The 18294-nt window shown below is 34.8% G+C and overlaps 1 protein-coding gene across 2 annotated transcripts; it reads right to left on the bottom strand.

Annotated features, from left to right (window-relative positions):
- Positions 1-367: 367 nt before the first annotated feature.
- On the bottom strand, positions 368-18002 carry LOC120074546 (kinesin-like protein KIN-14A). 2 transcript variants are annotated; one of them, XM_039027701.2, is made up of 23 exons: positions 17425-18002; positions 16466-16589; positions 16111-16197; positions 15856-16026; positions 15616-15722; positions 13608-13739; positions 13327-13502; positions 12603-12764; positions 12092-12183; positions 10601-10752; positions 9591-9764; positions 8652-8798; positions 8412-8561; positions 6481-6552; positions 5350-5405; positions 5032-5257; positions 4416-4607; positions 4126-4317; positions 3397-3747; positions 2470-2568; positions 1905-2045; positions 1660-1818; positions 368-1155 (listed from the first exon to the last, which is right to left on the bottom strand). In XM_039027701.2, the coding sequence occupies exons 1-23, from the start codon at positions 17635-17637 to the stop codon at positions 700-702; spliced, it is 3831 nt and encodes a 1276-aa protein (XP_038883629.2). In that variant the 5' UTR covers positions 17638-18002; the 3' UTR covers positions 368-699. The 2 variants fall into 2 exon arrangements, with proteins under 2 accessions (XP_038883629.2, XP_090167891.1); XM_090311765.1 differs by having other exon boundaries at positions 15845-16026; positions 17425-17805.
- Positions 18003-18294: the final 292 nt, after the last annotated feature.

Below are 18294 nucleotides of genomic sequence, written 5' to 3'. Positions count from 1 at the left end.
TATATTAAATTATGTCTATTATCAATGAAATATGTCTTTTAACCTCTAAACTTTTAAATTTACATATTTAGTTGTCCAACTTTCTAAATTTTTTAATTCACAAATCTATAAGACACAAAATTTAAAATATAGAAATTCATTTGACAAAAAATTCAAATTTATAGCTAACTAAACAGTTTATTTCTAAAATTTTAAATTTATGAGGGGGATTATCAGACAATTAAAAGTTGAGACTTCTTAAATTACAAAATTGAAATCCAACCTCAACCATATTAGTTCTGCAAATGCCCCCAAATGATCCTTTCTTGGTTTGAGTTTGTAGCAATGCTCCTAATAACAATGGCCAGAAATGATGCAGAAGAAAAGCTTGGGAGAAAATTAAAAATTGCTGAATTAAAAGATCTAAAAAGACATTCAAAATTTTCTCTTGTATCGACATTTTGAGAATATTTCTAGGGAGAGAGGCATTAATTTTAACAACAATTACAGTCAATTCGACAAGTGAAGTGTGGGGGTAGATGTCTACAAATACAGATTTTGCTAAGAGCAACAAAGACCACATAAATTACAATACAACAATGCTAAATATCGTGGACAACCTCAGGAGTTTCCTCAAAAATTATGTTAACACACAAGCCAGGCAGCAGCATGTCAAAGTAATATGGCTACCAAAAGAATGGGCATCCACAAACTTCGTATTCATGATCTTACATCTTTCAATACTCCTCCTTTTTCAAGCTCCCCAACAAGATCCCTTAACGATGGGACTTTCATGGCCAAAGTTCGGTATAGTCTAGAATACCGTGCTCGGGTTCCATCTGCTGTTCTTGCCAATGCAAGCAAGCTGAGAGCCTCTGGAAGCTGAGAAAATATTTGTTTGAGATCCTCCAAGCTCATGTTTTCTAAAACAGATGGTCTGGGAACAACTCTCACAATTTCACCACCTTTCGGTTCCTGAACCCGGGCATCGGCCTTGATGACCAATTCTGAATTTGAGTTTGCCCCACACTTGATGATAAAAGGTGTTGTTGAGCCTGTATTGAACTGCAGGACATTCCACTGAGATACATCAGTTTCTGCACCAGAACTCGAGTCCACAGACAGTCTGCGATTGTGTGATGTTGCTTGATAGATGTCATCTTCTTCTGGAGTTAACTGCAGTAAATAAGATTAGAAAAAATATAAGATGTATGTATGATATATACAGGCCCCAGCATAGTACTATATTCAATCCAAGATTTGAAGGACTTGTGCACCGTATGAAGGCATCAAAAGACTTCTTTACATCTGAGGTAAAGTTCATTCTGTAATTGATATTTTAGAAGAATTCAGCCAAGGGCCTAAGCTAGTATTTGATTGAATTTTTTTCAATTACTATATTATAATGATGAGTGAAATTTCCCAACAAATGTTTTGTAGGGATTCCCCCTCCCGCCCCAATTCTTATAACAGACGGAAATTTTCCCACCCTGCCTCCTCGTCAGCATTAATAGTTCCACATACAACACCAACAAACACTTACTATAACCAATCTCCAAATGAGAAGAGTCAAATTGAATTCAAACGTAGATGAATAAACAAATAAAAGGCAAGAAATTAATTCATACAACAAGAAAGCATGTTGTACAAACTGGTACAAAATTTGAAAGATTCACATACCTCGACTACCTGACGAGCTTCTGTAATTTGCCTTCTGGCACAGGGATGATCAATCTCGAGAAGAGAAGGCATTTGTTCCATAAACTCATCGAGAGATGCAAGCAGCGTTTTTTTCTTACTTCTACTCAAGGCATTTACAGAGGCCTGTCTTATAATATCCTGTTTCAATGAATATATTCGTAAATGCCTGTTGACTGACAGAAGAAAAAGAAGAGAAAATTATAGAAATTTATGTAGTAGATTACCTTTACTTGCTTCAAAATGCCATCAAGGGAGATGAGAGAGGCAAGTCTTGCATCTTCAACCGCAGTAGAGGGATTTTGGATAGGTGAACCACCATCTTCCAGCATAAGTAAAGCTATATCATTTTTCATTTGTTGTAAAATCTGACAACATTAGTTTTATATATCAGGATATGCTCAAATATAGGCAAATAGAGAATGAAAAAAGTTACACAGATAATGTTTAGCGTTTGGGGTTTAGATAACATTTACAAGCATTTACAGAATAAATGCTAAAAGCTATCTCATTTTTCACTTTTGCATTTGTAATAAAATCTGATGACAAAAAGATAACATTGCCAATTTAGCTTTAACAGTAAATGTTTATTTAATCAATTTCGAAGAACACGACAAAGAAAGAAAGCATGAGAGATGAGCATTCGTTTCTTGCCACCAAACATGGAAATGTGTTCTTTAAGGTGTTATGCTTATCACAAGTAATAAATTGACCAACTACATAGATGAGTGAAACAGAAATTATTCCTGGTACTTGACGTGCAAACATGGAGGTCAATCAAGTATGAAGTACCTTTCTTCTCTTATGATCGACTGACTCAAGAGCTGATCGCAACTTTGTAACTTGAGCTGCATCTTCTGCCTCTTCCATAGCCAATGTACCAGCAATGTCCTGATAAAATAGAAAAGATGTACATAAAAGTCCAAAATATCATGGTCTGTTTACCCCTTCCATGTCGAGGTTGCAAAATTTAGCAGGGGAGTTATATAGGAAGATAAGATCTATTATCCAGGTTCTTAACCAGTTGACTCCACAAATGATTTTCATCTATGTGAAGAAAGGACGCAGTGTTGAAGATGATACAGTATGTGCAAAAAATAGAAATCCTGTTTGATGTGCTCAAGTGGAAGGACTAGGATGTGCTGGAATTTTCCGGTTCCCATGCAGCAATCATGAAAGAGCAGCATTATTTTTCTGAACAAGACAGCAACCGATATCGGCCAGGATTTTTCCTTTTTCCTCTGTGCATTTTCTTTTTTGAAAAATATGAACATAAAAACATTAGTGGTTTTTAAACTCATGAAATATTCAAGACTGTAGGCAAGTAGTCCGATGAAATTTGAACCAATAATATCCCAGTTGTATCTAAATGAATTTGGGCCAAGATTGATTTATTGACGAGAATTTGGTGACAAGTGAAAATAGAGGTTTAGGTAGCTTAAAAAATGACTTTTCCTGACTCTAAGAAAATGAAAGGGGTTACCATCCTCAAATAAGCTGAGGTGATTAAAATGGATTCCCATTAAAACTGTGTGGATCAATCAAATTCACACTGTTCATGATTTGACATGAAAAAGGTCAGACTGCATCAAAAAACACAACTTTTTACACGATGAACGTTAACTTTCAAAATATTTTCACAAGCAATAACACGAAAAAATCATTCTAAGCATTTATTCGATTTTTCAAGAAAAGATTCAAAATAAGATAAAAGAAAACCTTCAAGTGCTGCAATTGGGAAGAATAGACCCGTTTTGTATACTCGGAGAGAAGCTGACCAAGAGCATCCGTAGAAGGAGGCATTGCAGCACCAAGTCCACCCATCCAGCCATCCATGATTGCTGTTGACAGAAGTTCCAGCTGACCAGTTGTTCCCCCAGCTGCATCGTCTCCAGTAACAGACAAATATTCAAAGTTCTCTACTAGCCATGACCTAATCTGACGCTGCAGCTCGCCAGCTGGAGTATGTACAAATAAAGCAGCCAAAGCCTTATTTCCAACAGCAAAGCTTTTTGCATCCTCGTTAATTTCTCTCAGCTTTCCAGCTGTCACTTGCAGCCTCGGAGAATCCTGTCCAATACGGTTCAAAGCAATAAGCACAACTGTATTGTAATAATTAATATACAATAGAATTTCCTGAAAATGTATGAAACCATTATTTTCTTAAGATAAGTTAAATGTGAAACAGAATATAGAAAGTTGGGAGCAAATTATCCAGTGGGAGGGAACTGAAGAGGGCATGATCTCATGATAATATGCATTACAAATTGTCTGACGAAGTACTTCCTAATTCGTCTCCTACCACCAACTCACCAGCATGTGTGCAGGAATGCACAGAACAGTTTTTCTTGATATCTCTAGTGGAAAGGGGAATATATTCATATTGATTATCAGCATGTGTTAGTTCAGATAGGTGGGAGGATATCAAAACCATGATAAAAGTACTACCTGATCAAGACCCCGAATTTTCGATACAACTGATGAAAATCTGGACTTCTTTTCTGGCCGAAGAATCACTTTAAAGCCTTGGATCTGCTCATCCATATAACGAACAGGAGATCTACCTGGACTGTTACCCCTGCTGGAGCTTCTACTGCGCCCAGTGCTTGCCTTTTCAAGAAAACACTCAACAGGAGAGACCTGCAATCGTAAAGATACAAGGACCAAACATGATGCAAAGTCAAAGAAAATGTATTTCGGAGAAGAGAAAGATGGAAACACATTAAAGATTTAGAAACCTTGATGGATTGCAGCTCCGGTGACCTGGCAAGCAAAGATCTTATGTACAATATTCTAACTCGTGAAACAAGCATCGTGTCCATCACCCTTCTTGGTTCCATCTTACGGATGAAAGAGAAAACAGCATCTCTTATTTCAGCCAGTATTTCATGCTCTCTAGAAGCACCTGCTTTAATAACTGCGGCTAAGACCTGCAAGATTTATTTCCAATCAATTGGCTAAAATGTTCTTCTCATCTTACCCCAGTAATCATGATAAACCTTATGCTGGAAAGAAAGTTTGTTTTAGAAGAAGAAGAAGAGGGGGGGAGGGGGGGACAAAAAGTTTACGGTATTCTGTGCCTATGTCCCCACACAGCTCCCGCCAGAGAAACATAGCCCATGACAAAACTGATATTAGCGATATTGCTAATTGATGAATTGATGAAACTTTCTAGTCCTCAAACAAAAGGTGCTCGAACTTTTAATCAGAACCAGCTTTAAATAACACAAGCTTATGATAATCGGCTTTGGTGAAAATAAATAAATAAAAATATCATTAAAAAACTTTAAGCAATAAGACTAGAAAGATGGACATCAGTAGTTAGTGTCCTCTCTAAATTAAACTTATATATACCAGCATTAAAAGCTTGTTTGCACCATCTGAAATAGCAGCAGGGCTGTCATACTGTTCAGGATCAAAATCATTCAGAGCAGATGTAAGATACTCTCCTGCTGGGGTAGTTTTAACCTTATCAGAACCAGCTTTAACTAAGGCAAGATTCCCCTCAGCTTTATCTACAGCTGATGGAGAAGGAACAATGGCCATCGAGCTCCCTTTATTCTTGTCATTGATATCATTTCTGTTTTAGCAACCAGGGAGTTTGCAGCATTTATGAAATAGCAAGTAATAGAACTGAAAAAGCATTTACAAATTTCAGATTTGACTAAATACCTGCCAGGATCCTGAGGTTGAACATTCCCAGAGCCTTGGGGTAATGTACTTGGCAACTGAAAATTAAATAAATAAAACCGTCAATATAAGTAATACTGTAGTACCATACAGAATACCAACAATAATAGAAATAGCCTATAAAATGCCATATATTAATAGGCATGGTAACAATACTAGACAAGCTAAAAGAACCTAACTAGTTGAATTTCTCATAAGCCATATGATTTGTGGAAATACCGTTGAATACCTGGATATAAATAAAGTCCAACACATTATGATGATAGCCATAATACTCTAGATAAAATTACACATATCAAATGTCTATCACATTGTAGCTGCTTTCTTGTATTCTTAGAACTCAAGGATACAACTGTAGAACCTATAGAACAGATACTACTCAAGTAAGGACTTAAGCTCATGCAGCTTTGTTGTATTCCTCATAGGAGACCAGCAAATGACCATGATCATATCCACCAGAGATGCCATTTTGCCGATGTTGTTTGGACTTGTTTCTTCCCAGCCTTACGTTTTGTTTTGCCAGCTCTCAGAGTTGTAGTGAAAATATTGAATAGCTTCTCCACAATTTGCCTTTCCATGAGAAATGGTTGTTTTTATGGCAGGTCAGAGTTTGTGCTATTTTGAAGGGTCTTTGAAGTGAGAGAAATAATAAAATCTTTAGAACTGGAGAAATCTTCTACAATTTTTGGTCCCTTGTTAGAATCTATCTTTGAGTTTTGATAACAATGTCTTTTTGTGATTACATCGACATCTTATTTGTTACCTGATGAAAGCCCTTTTTTGTAGTTTACCTCTCTTATGTGGGCTTTATTTTTGTGTGGTTGTGTATTCTTTCAATTTTTTTCGATAGAAGTTAGGTTATCCATGACAATAAATAAAAAAATATATAAAATAAAATAAAATGTCAAGCACATTGCATCCTTCATGCAAAATCATCGAAGAATGACACTAGCCAGACTTTTAGACAATAAACCAACTGAACATGCTGATGGAAGCTCCGAGAGAACAACAAACCTTAATATAATTAAATAACTAAGCAGAAAGTTCAAGAATCAGAAGCAGAAGTTCAAGCTTGTACCCAGTAAATTCAGATCCCCAAGAGAATATGTTTACCTGCGGAGATCCAACCAAAGATGCTTTCTCTGTCAACCTGTCAAACAATTTTTCATTTTCTTCATGTAATCTCTGCAAAAACAGGACAAATTCAGACCCTATGACAAAACGACTTAACTGGAGCATGAGAGCGTCAACCAGCCAAAGAATTGGAAATTGAATTCAAACTAGTTAGATATACACTAAAACATGAAAAATAAGCTGAAAGCCTAAAACAATATGGAAGTACAAAACTCTAGGAATTTAGCAAGAAAGATTAAATTCCATGAGTAAGCATCCCATAGATGAAAAATGCAGTTCATTTATGGCGTGTTTACTCTTATCCTTAACCTATTAAAAAAAATAATCTTATCCAAGAAGAAGTTCAAATTTTTTGGATTGACGTCATTAAAAGCAATAGCTTAGGAAATGTGAACAGAAAGGAATCTATACATCTTTGAAGAGAAACAAGCTTTTTATGAGGAGGGATTAGATCTCTCATTTTCTGTCATATGGCTTCTTGAGGTGCTCTTTCCACAGATTTCACATTGTTTCACTTATTCAATTAATTCTTGGTGGGACACCTTTTTTCTTTTTTTACTTTTCAAACTTTTGTTTGGGCAGTTGTTTGGTAATTTAAAGTGTATATTCCTGCTGGGATGATCTTTTTAAGAAAAAAACATGGGACAACCCACTTGACCCAAAACCATTTGTAGGATATTAAATCCTAATTGAACTCATTTCCTCTAAGTTTTTTATCAAACCCATGACCCTTATTCACCGGAGGATCCATGAAGGAGCCGGGGGGACACTCTAGAAAATATTATTTATATATATATATACTTACTTTTGTTCTTCCAGTGTAAAATATTATGTATATAGAGTCTGCTATTTATCACCAAAACCGTTGCTTGGCTTATTGGCTCTGCTACCCACCTTGTTGCACAAGCCAAGCACCCCCCCCCCCCCCAGTTGGTCATGTGTTCGAGTCTTCTAGAGTATGCCTAATTTATTTATTTTTCTTTCCATATTTGTCTGTATTTTTTACTTGTAATTTGTAAAATTGAATACTCCAAAATTTGAATTTTGTAAATAAAAATAAGATTTTCATTTTTCAAATAAAAATATATATTTATTTTCCAAACTAAAAAGTTACAGACTTTTACCATAAATAAAAGTACTAAAAAATTATCACCTAATTAATTAAGATTTCTAATTTTCATAATAAATAATTAAAATAAAACAAACAAGATTTTAATTTCTGTAATGAATTTAAATTCATTGATACAAAGATTATTAAAATATTATTTTGACATACACATTCTATTTTTATTCATGCACTTTAAAATGCTTAAATTTAACCTTTGTATTTTATACAAATCTTCAAGTTCGACCTCCTTATTAATTTGAAGTTACTTTTATATAGAACTTGAAAACTAATAATATTCTTATGTCTATGACAGAGTAATTTTAATTTTAAGTTCATGGCAACTTATTTTTAGAAAATCAATTTCATATAAAGATCTTTAACTCAATTTTAGAAAAGTTTTACTATGGATTTCAAGTTGTATTTTTTTAGTTTATTCAATTATAAATTTTAAAAAAATAGTATAAAATTATGTATATATAAATTTGGGTTCTCAATATCTATATTGAACAAATAGATATAATCCACAGTAGTTTATTGTAGTTTAGTAATCTATATTACTCTAATTTGAGTATTACATGCATCGTGCCCTCCTAACCTAAAATCCTGGGTTCGCCACTGCCCTTATTGACCAATAGGCCAACTCATTATGGTTCTTGCTAGGGTGATCTAAAGATTTTTTTTTTTTTCTTTTTAATTTTTAGTTTGTAACTTTTCAAAAATCAATTAGAGACTTCTTCTTGTTCAATAAAAATAATTATTCTTATTGAACGCATTCACCAATATGGAATTTCAGAGAACAGACCTCTATAAGAGCATCACGTTTTTTGAGCTCCTCTTCAAGCTTCTTGCTTACTGCAGAAGAATCCATGCTATCTCCAGTGGCCTTGGATGGTTCTGTGCTCAAGGACGATCTAACTTCGTTCACTTGTGACTCTATGCTTTTAATCTTTGACTACATGGAAAAAAAAGTAATACAATTTCCATCAATTCAAAAATATACAAATTATTCAGGTCAGGAGTCCTGAGATAATCGAGAACCAACCTGCAAATTCTGAATGGTTGAATCTCTCTGTTGTATCTGCAGTTTCTGCTCTTGCTCCAAATGCAAGAGTTGAGCTACTTGATTTTTAAGCTGAGCATTTTGTTCCTTCTCTGTCTTAAGTTTTTCTGCAAGTGAAATGTTTTCCATCTGCATCATATAGAACACAACTCAGTGACATTGCTGCTTGAAGAAGTAATATGACAAAAACTAACACCAACGTGGGAAAAAAAATGACAGAATTATTTTGAAATTAAAGCAATAATGCTGCCTGAAAGAAAAGCTTAACAGAAAAACAAGACATCAAAATAGTCATTTGTTAGAGAACAGAATATACTTAGTTTCATAAAATGTCAATCAAGCCCCAGTGACAGAAAAAAAATACTTAAACAGAAGACAGGGTTCAAGCACGAAAAAAGGGCTTCAACCTGATGAACAACTGTATACACACCTCACTTCAGAAAAATATACGAGTAAACTATTGCATTAATCTTTTGAAGCGAAGCATAGTTCTAGTCTGCAACTGTTTTTTGGAGTATATCAGTTGGCTGACCATCTTGATACGAAATATTCAAAAGAAGACATAGAACTGCTAAAAACCATAAGATTAAAATAATATAGAACTGACTGACCATCGACCGTTATATATGAATTAAAATAATAATTCGATTTTCTTTTACTTCCAATGGGATCTATAACATAACTGTGGAAATAGTTTATTTGTGCTTCTTCAGAAAGACATTTTTTTAATTAGACACAACCAGACTGAAAATGGAGAAGATTTCTGTTTATAGATCCCAAAACCCGAATTAACTGCAATCATCCTAAACCTTATACTTCATAGTTTACATGTAAAAATCAAGGGGGAGAAATGCGAAACCAAAAAATAGATTACATTGATTGATATAACTGTGTAACATAACAAAAACATAAGTTAGGAACCTTTAAATCTGATTGCAGGGTAGAAGAAACTTTCCACGCCTTCTGTACTTCATTGAAGAGTAAAACACACTGGTCATTAGCATCTTTCAGTGCATTTTTCAGTCCCAAAACCTCTTGTTTCACATCCTGAATTTCTTTTTCCTTATCAAATAATTCCTTACGTGCATCATTTGCCTATAAGAATTGGTAGGACATGAAATTGTGAGTAAGACAGATATATTCTCAATATACTTCCATTTAGAGCCCACAGTTGCCCCACCAATGATGCATGTTACATCATATATTTTTTTGTACTATAGACTTTTTTCTTAATAAGAAACAAATTTCATTGATTTATTATCCTAATGATGTAAATATATTTTTCTTTTACTTTCTTTAACAGAAACCTTTCATTAGAATAAGTGAAAGAATACAAAAAGGACTTACAGAAACACTGCCCAACGAAAAGGAGCATAGATCCTAATATGTCGGTTATAGGAGCCCATTAGCAACTAGTCATTATCATTAATTATAAAATATATGTTCTACAAGATTAGGACTCCCATATTTGTCTATATGACTATAATAAATGGTATAGTGATGAAATATTATTTACATATGCACTCTCTTAGGCTTCCAACCTATCACTGCTCAGCCAATCAAAAAGTAAAAGATCTTCTCAATGATATTTAGAAGCACTATTTAAGACTTCAGATCAGCTCCCAAGCCTGGACCAAATATAAACATGAGTTATTTTCCTAGCTTAAATCTTGTTTTTACTCTGTGTTAAAGTTATAACTTTCTCTTTGATTAGAAATTCCCTCTCACAGACGACTCTAAGTTTAAAAATCAAGCTTTAAATTACTATTTACTACTGAGTCCAGGCCAAGGCCATTCCACAAAATTTGGTTCCTCATATTAAGAAGCACTCTAAGTTCAAAGATATATCATTCAATAACAAACTAGGTGGTGACTGTATTGAACTTCATCTAGACATGTGACCACATTCAATTAAATATATTAATACTTACAATATCTCTCCATTTTTTAATTGTATCTCGATTTCCAAGACTTAATACAGCATTTCGTGCTCTTGCAGAGAAGTTTAATGATGATAGTGTCTCTGATAGATTTGAAGCATTCGGGCAGAGGTGGACAATCATCAAAGTTTTTGAATTCCCACCTGCATTAATTGAACCCATTAAGCCAAAGGAACAATGTCTAACACCTGGCAACCTTCGGATAATGATATAAAACATTAACTGAAAAATCGAAAGCAAAAGAAATTGCTTGAGATGAGAATGAGGCAATGAGCCTGAAAGAAAACTTTTCATTCGATAATATGAGTACCACATAATCACATCTTTTTTTAGTGTTTATCCTCAACACTGCTGGAGGTTATTATTTGATAGTTTTAATATCAGTTGGATCTTCTCAAACTCATTGAAAAGAAATGTTTCACAGCTCTTATTAATGCAGGTTGAGGTGGAATTCACAGGTTGATTTGCTTTGAGTAACACAGTCAAGGCCATTCTTTCAAGTTTGGAATCTTGGATGGAAAGAAACCGATATATTTTTCATGATTCCTTTCAAAGTTCTTGTGCTCTCTTTGATGCGGCTCTTTAAAGGCTTCTTCTTGGTGCTCTCTCTCCAAATCTTTTGAGGGGCTTTCGATTCAAGACATCTATCATAGCTAGAACGCTTTTATAGTTTCTTCTTAAGTGTCCAGTTTTTCCATTTATGTTTCTTTGATATGTTTGAGTTTTTTTTTTTTTTTTTTTTTTTTTTTTTTTGAGGGGGGGGAGAGATGCTGTTTATACTGCATTCAACTGTCCCTTAAGTTCCAAATAAACATGCACCCAGGATTATTATCCCCGGAATGATATGAGAGTGGCCAATTCTGAGGCAAAAGAGAACATTGGTTCATTGGTTGGTCCTTACATGTAGTCACAAGGTTCTTTTGTGTCAGAATGCCTCTTTTACGCACCAAATTGTCGGCTCTCTGAACTACAGAAATAATTTTAGGTACAAGATTTTGACAATAATCTTTAATTGAAATACAAAGGTAGACTTACAAAAAATCTTAAACAAAGTTTCATAAGCTTGCACAATGAAGAAAAGTATTTAAGCATTGAGAAACCACACTAGTCCAGTCCAAACCTTATAGTGGACACTAACCAAGGATATTAAAATCTTTCAAGTTTCCAGAAAACAAAATATTGAATATTGAAAACAAATAAGGAATCATACTATTCTGGAATATGGTGTCATTCATAAGTTTGTGATAGATATGAGACAAACATGTCACTGTCACATACATAATGTGCCCGTTTAAAAAATTCATTTTGGCATCAAACATTACCAACATGTGCAAAGGATTAGACATAATATGAAGTATAACAGCGTGCACCCTTTTCTTGATATTTCGGAAAAAAATCATTTTTGTTAAACCCTGCAACCCCTATGTCATGGTTGATGATTCTAGCCTAAAATAACTTCATACACCAAAAAGATTACCTTACCTATTGAGTCTGCTAGTATTTTTGTGAGCACTGAATTCTCATATGGAACAACTTCCTTCTTAGAAGTCAAAGATGACAAAACATCTCCCAACCTACAAAAGCATATCATAGTATCTACAGTGAGGTTGGCATACGTAAAGATTTTTTCATTGAAAAGAAGTTGAATTCCACGGATCAACAACCACCATTTCATATTTCTAGAAATTCATCAAATCCCAATGCAATTCAAAATTTAGCCAGTAATAAATTTAAATCAACTTTCTCCTTTAATTACATATGATGAAAATCACAAGAAAATAAAACTTTTGAAAAACCAATCCGTTGGTTTGATTTTATTAATCGCAAAAACAAACAAACAAACAAACAACAAAAATCCTCAGAGATTAAAATTTTTCAAAATTGAAACAATAAATCCATCCCATTAATAAACAGAGGATACCTCAAAAATTAGTTTAAGAAAATACCCCACATTTAGTGTGCTCAGAAAATAGTAAGATTAAGTTAAACATACGCTGAAAGTGATTTCATGACATGCAGCAAATCTGTGACCCTCTCTCCACTATCATCTTCTGTAATTGAACCCTCACTGCCAGCTAAGTCTACAAGAGAAAGCTTGCTATACGTATTTTCACTGGTGATCAGATTGGTGTAATATACATGTATCGTGGTGATCCTGTAATAGTCAGTTCAAAGCCTTGTGAGATGATGAACATACAAGCAGTGTAAATACTGAAAATAAATATCGAAAGCAGTTATATATACAAAGCAAACATGAAAACCAGACTAAGATATAATGTTTTTTTTTCCTTCGGCTGTAATATTAGGAAAGAATTATCCAACCCCTCCACTCTAGCAGGTTTTTCTATCAGACTCTCTAGTAGACTTATGTTACAGATGTCTTGAAAGAAGTACTAACAACTAAATGTGGCTCCTTGTAACATTACATTCTGCAAGTATAAACATTATAAATCAAATTTACAAAATGGAACAATAAATATGTGCATATCATAAAATAAAAATTAATTAATTGTGAACAACAATTCCACTTGAATATTAACATTCACATAGTTTAGACCATAAATTATACCAACAAAAAAAAATTAATTGCGAACAACAATTCCACTTGAATATTAACATTCACATAGTTTAGACCATAACTTATACCAACAAAAAAAGACAGAAAGAAGCGGAGAAAAGAGGATAATAAAATAAAAACAACCAGGTTCAAACCATACAAATGAGTAACATTCAACTTCAATAAATCGTTTCCCCGTGCATTAAATGCTGCTTTCAAAATTCTAGAGAAGTCCAATGGGTTGTCTACTTTTTCTTGCACAAGTCCTGCAAACAACTCTGGTGAATCAACTTGGAGATTTGAAGCAATAACTGATTCAGCGAGCAAATCCCTGATCTTCAAGAACATGAAAGGGCTTCAATATATTATTGCATAGAGCTCAAAGATGGAATCTAAAACTACAATACAATTGAGAATGGAAATTTAGTAAGGAAAGGGAACCTGTTCATTATAAAGCTCGCAGACAGTAACAAAAAATTTAAATCGAGAAGTAGAGGTTGAATCAGAATTGGCTAAATCAAACAACTCCTCAAAACAGCGAGCATATAAACCACGGTCATGGCTGGATCCTTCCTGTGCAAGAAAAATAATAAATTGAAAAAACAAATCTACCAGCACAATATGCTCAGAAATTGGTAGATAGTAAGATCAGATCATAAAACTACATATGCAAAAAAACAAGCACTGATGAGACCAGAAAACATTTTTTAACCAAGTGCCTGAGTGAAAAGATTTTGGCTATTCCATGATGGATGGAAGAAATGGAGGGAGATAAAAACAACTACTACACTCATAATCCTAACAGTCATGAAAAACTACTACTTCCGATTAACACCTCTTATGTGGAAAAAAGGATGGGAGACATTGACCATTTGCAGTATGAGTTTACGACTGTGCATACAAATGGTGGAGTGTTTGTTTGGCACTTTCATATAGATAGTACAGATGTGATCTTTCGGTTTTATGGTGTTTAGAAGTTGCAAAGCTTCTATTTTGGGACTTAATATTTGCAGACACATACTTTTGGTACCTATGGTTGGAGAAGATGGCAAGATTTTTTAAAGATCCCTGGAGAAGGTGAACAGAGTTATAGGATGTAATTAGTTTTATTGCCACTTACAGGATCTGACTGCCTTATTGTTATAATTATTATTTAATTTTTTTAAAAAAGAAAAAAAAACGAAAGAAAAAAATAAAGAAAGAAAAAGAAGAAGAAAGAAAAGAAGAAGAAGAAGAAGAAGAAGAAGGTTGCAATTACTGTATTTTTTTTGTTTGGATAAGAAACTTTTTTTTTCTGGAATTACTGTATTTTAGAAACTGAATCCCAATAGGAAGTCTTTTCCTGATTCCTTGGCTTGATTCTAGATGATGCCTCATCTCAACCCCTTTTTCCTGTATGCAATATACTCGGTCCCTTTTTTATCATAGCTCTTGAATTACTATGAAAAGGAATATTGCAAGGGTGGACAAATGTTGATCTTGTGAATCAGCAATAGTATTCATCTGATATCTCACAAGAATCAGATTTTGACAAAATTGTATTTTGCAAATATAACTTTACATATACCTTTCTTGCCCTTTAGGCTAAGATCAAGAGTAAGAATAGTTTCTTGACAAATAACTTTACATCAAAACCAAATTTGTTTCTCAGCATTTCTCTAACTCTAACTCTGACCCTAAACCCTTTTTTGTTTAGTAACAAAACGAGGCTCGGCAATACAAATTCTAACAAGAGGCTGCTAAATGAATACTAGTTTCTATTGTATTGAGTTTAGCATCCTGAAACGGAAACAGTGAAATCAAATTTGACTGGTTCATAACAACACAATTACATTTTACTTCAGTAAATTAAGTTCATATGTAAATCCAAAATGTTGGGCAGCTCCAATATTAACAAAAAAATATGAAATTCGATCAAAATTAAATTGATTTTTAAAATGAACTTTTGAAATATTTTCTAAAAAGAAGGGAAAAAAACTTTTGAAATAATGTATATTTAGTTGATTTCTGAGATACTAATTTAATTTATTTAAGTAGATATAGAGAAGTAATTAACAATAAAGGTAAGATCCTACTACGTCCTTACAGATAAACTTTATAATACCAAACACATATATCTTTCACACTCAATACAATCCTTGCCAGATAAACACACAATAAATCTTCATTCCTAAGCGCCAAAGTGAGCTTAGTTAGTAGTAATTGTCATGACCTCCTTCCCTAAAGGTCAAAGATTCGATCTCACATCCCCTTAGTTGTTGTACCAAAAAAATAAGCCTTCATTCCTAAGCATTAAGATACCCATAAGTAATTAGCATAACAGCCCTCACCCAAAAAAATCAAGTACTGATTAGCATATGCATAATGACACAATTAAGAAGCATCTGCATTGGCGAGAGAGTAGAAGGAAGGAAAATATATGTCAAACAAAGGGAGACAAGAGACCGACCATGGTGTGCGTCTTTCCTGAGAATGTTTGTCCATAGGCAAGTATAGAAATATTATGTCCATCCAACGCAGACTGCACATAAGGCTGAACATCACTGAACAATTCGGCTGCACATGAAATAACAATCCAAGAAACATTAATAACACAACCATAGTATATCTATATCATGATTTGAATAAATATTAATAGGAAAACACAAGTAGGACCAGTTGAGGTAGGGAGAACACACATTCCTTTCACCTTGTCCAACATGAGGTCCATAAACCCTGTCAAACTCAAAATCCTTTTTGGGGTTAGAGATGGTATCATCACCAGTGATGATGCGGACTGTGCTTTCATCAGGAAATTCAACAACAGACGGACCTTCCTCCTCAAATGGTGGTCTAGTTCGGCAAAAAACTTTTATGTTCCCTGAAATTAATAAACCAGTTATTGTAGAACCAAATTTTACAGGTTGTCAAATTTATAAGGAAAACACATGGAAAATGGGTGTACCTTTGGCTGTCAACAAGTCATTAAACAGCCTTCTTTTTTCATCAAGTAATGGACCAATTCTAGCCTGAGTTTCAATGGCCACTCTATCTGATATTCAGATATGAGAACACTTTAAAACCTACCAATAATTGTGCTTAAATAGGAATTCTTAGAAATATATAGCATTTGAACAAGGAAAACCAAAATCAAAACCACACAGATTTGCATGGTTCTCGTGAATATTATCTCAAATTCGGAAGGCTACAACTACAATAATCTGTCAATCTCATAACATCAAGTTACTTATGTGATTTAAAATCTAGAAACAAGGAACTTAACATGGAAAATATGTATACAGCAGTGCTCAATGTCTTACCTAGCTTACGGGTCTTCTCTGCAAGAACACCGAGATACCGAGTAACTCGATCAAGTTTTGCATTCGAATATTCCTGCAGTTCATTTGCTTCTTGTTTCAACTCCAGGTAATCTTCTTTAGCTAGCTGTCAAAATAAACACCGAAGTTCTTAACGAGTACATGAGATGAGCCAATACAGAGGTCCATATATCGCCTGTAATGCCGCCGACTTGATACAATATACGTAAAAAAAACCCCATGAACAGGCAAGCCAATGTCTAGAGACTGAAATAAGGAATCAAGAATAAGTTCTAGATCTTGAGAAAACCTCGAATCTGCCACTTGCTTAAGAAATGAATCTAACGCATAGCAAAGAAACGTATTAGGTGGTTGTACAGAGTCTACAGACAACTTGAATACGAAGGTCAAGTCCTTCACGTGTGCTTTTACATCAAATATTTTTCTTTAACCGATGCCTGAAAATGAATAGGAAATCAAAACCAAGAGCTGCTGAGGATTCCAAGTCCTCCACCTGTGACCGCCCATTCATCACATTTCAATTGGCTGTTGTGATTGCAACAAGCACACACGGCCAAACCATGCATGCCTTCGCCTACACATATGGAATTGCATCGGTCCAGCGAAGATAATTTTAGTCGATATACGGCCTAGAAGCATGTTGCCATGTCCTCGTAGGAGCAAGTTAATCGAATTCACTAATAGACGCACCATTTCACCAAAAGTTATAGCTTGGCAATGGCAGCAGTATTAACCAATACATCCCTACGATGGCAATGCTTGGGACACTAAAACCGGTACAGCCCTCCTGGCTACTCATTTAAAACGCAATGCCACTTTTCAGCATCAAATTAAAAACAATTAAGAACAAAGACAAGCAGAAAACTCAACTGAGGAGCTCACAACAAAAAAAACGAAGAAGAAGAAGTTGATGGTAACAATTGAGAATTAATTCCGAGTACCTTAACTTTGTCGTTTAATCTCTGAACCTTGGTGACGAGTGAGTGTTTCGAGAGCTCCAAACGTGGAGAAGCTGAAGACGAGGAAATTGAATACCTCCGAATCAAAGGAGCGCCTGGCTTGAGCTGATCATCCTGCTCAAAAGACGAAGAAGACGGCTTCCTTGGCTCAAACCCGCTCACCTCCCAGTTCCATCGGTTCCTCTGCTCCCCCATTCTCCTCCAACAACCCTAACAAGCTCAAATTAGAGGAATCCAAAGACGGGGTCGCCGTCCGCTCCTCCGTCTCCGCCCTCCTTCCCTCTCTTCTCTCTCTCTGGCTTTGTCTCTTCTTCTCTTGTCTTAGTGATCATTCGTCTAATCTTTGAGCTTTTAACCAGTAATGTTAGGGAGCGATAAATGGAGGGAGTCGATTTGGTTTTTTTGCCATTACGTTACCCTAGACGACGTCGTTTTTTAATAGTGGGGGAATTTTAATTCTCTTTGTAATTTTCTGATTATAGGACACAAACATTACACAACACAACGAAAACTCTCTAGCCCAGCCGTTTCATTTTGGCTCACAAAAATATTCTGCGCTCGTTATTACTTCACGTCTCGCTCTCATTTGTGATAAGGCAAAGCACGTGATCGCGCGTGTGGATTGCTTTCTTCGTTTCCCATGCTGAGCTGGCAACGTGGGTTCATGTTTGGTGGGCCACCATGGACCACCTTTGTTTGGGCTTAATTTATTGTCTTAATGGGCGCGGATGGGGCAAAGCAGCCCGATTCAAATCGATCCTCTACTTTCTTTTTTCCGCTTTTGGTCTCTTTATGTTTGTTTTTTTATTATTGTTTGCTTTTCTGATGGTGTTTATATTATTGGGACAAAAA

This window comes from Benincasa hispida, chromosome 3 (genome assembly GCF_027475165.1).
Source record: "Benincasa hispida cultivar pf3 chromosome 3, pf3_genome.v1.1, whole genome shotgun sequence".
Taxonomy (NCBI): domain Eukaryota; kingdom Viridiplantae; phylum Streptophyta; class Magnoliopsida; order Cucurbitales; family Cucurbitaceae; genus Benincasa; species Benincasa hispida.
The sequence above is the reverse complement of the archived record's forward strand: the minus strand, read 5'-3'. Positions and strand labels throughout refer to the sequence as shown.

What these genes read in the sequence shown, in the direction of transcription:
- LOC120074546 (XM_039027701.2), bottom strand. Translation starts at nt 17,637, where the DNA reads ATGGGGGAGCAGAGGAACCGATGGAACTGGGAGGTGAGCGGGTTTGAG. An exon ending in CAACCTCAGGATCCTGGCAG is followed by an intron (nt 5,258 to 5,349) that starts GTATTTAGTCAA and finishes TTGCTAAAACAG; the next exon opens with AAATGATATCAATGACAAGA. An exon ending in GCATTTTGAAGCAAGTAAAG is followed by an intron (nt 1,819 to 1,904) that starts GTAATCTACTAC and finishes TCATTGAAACAG; the next exon opens with GATATTATAAGACAGGCCTC.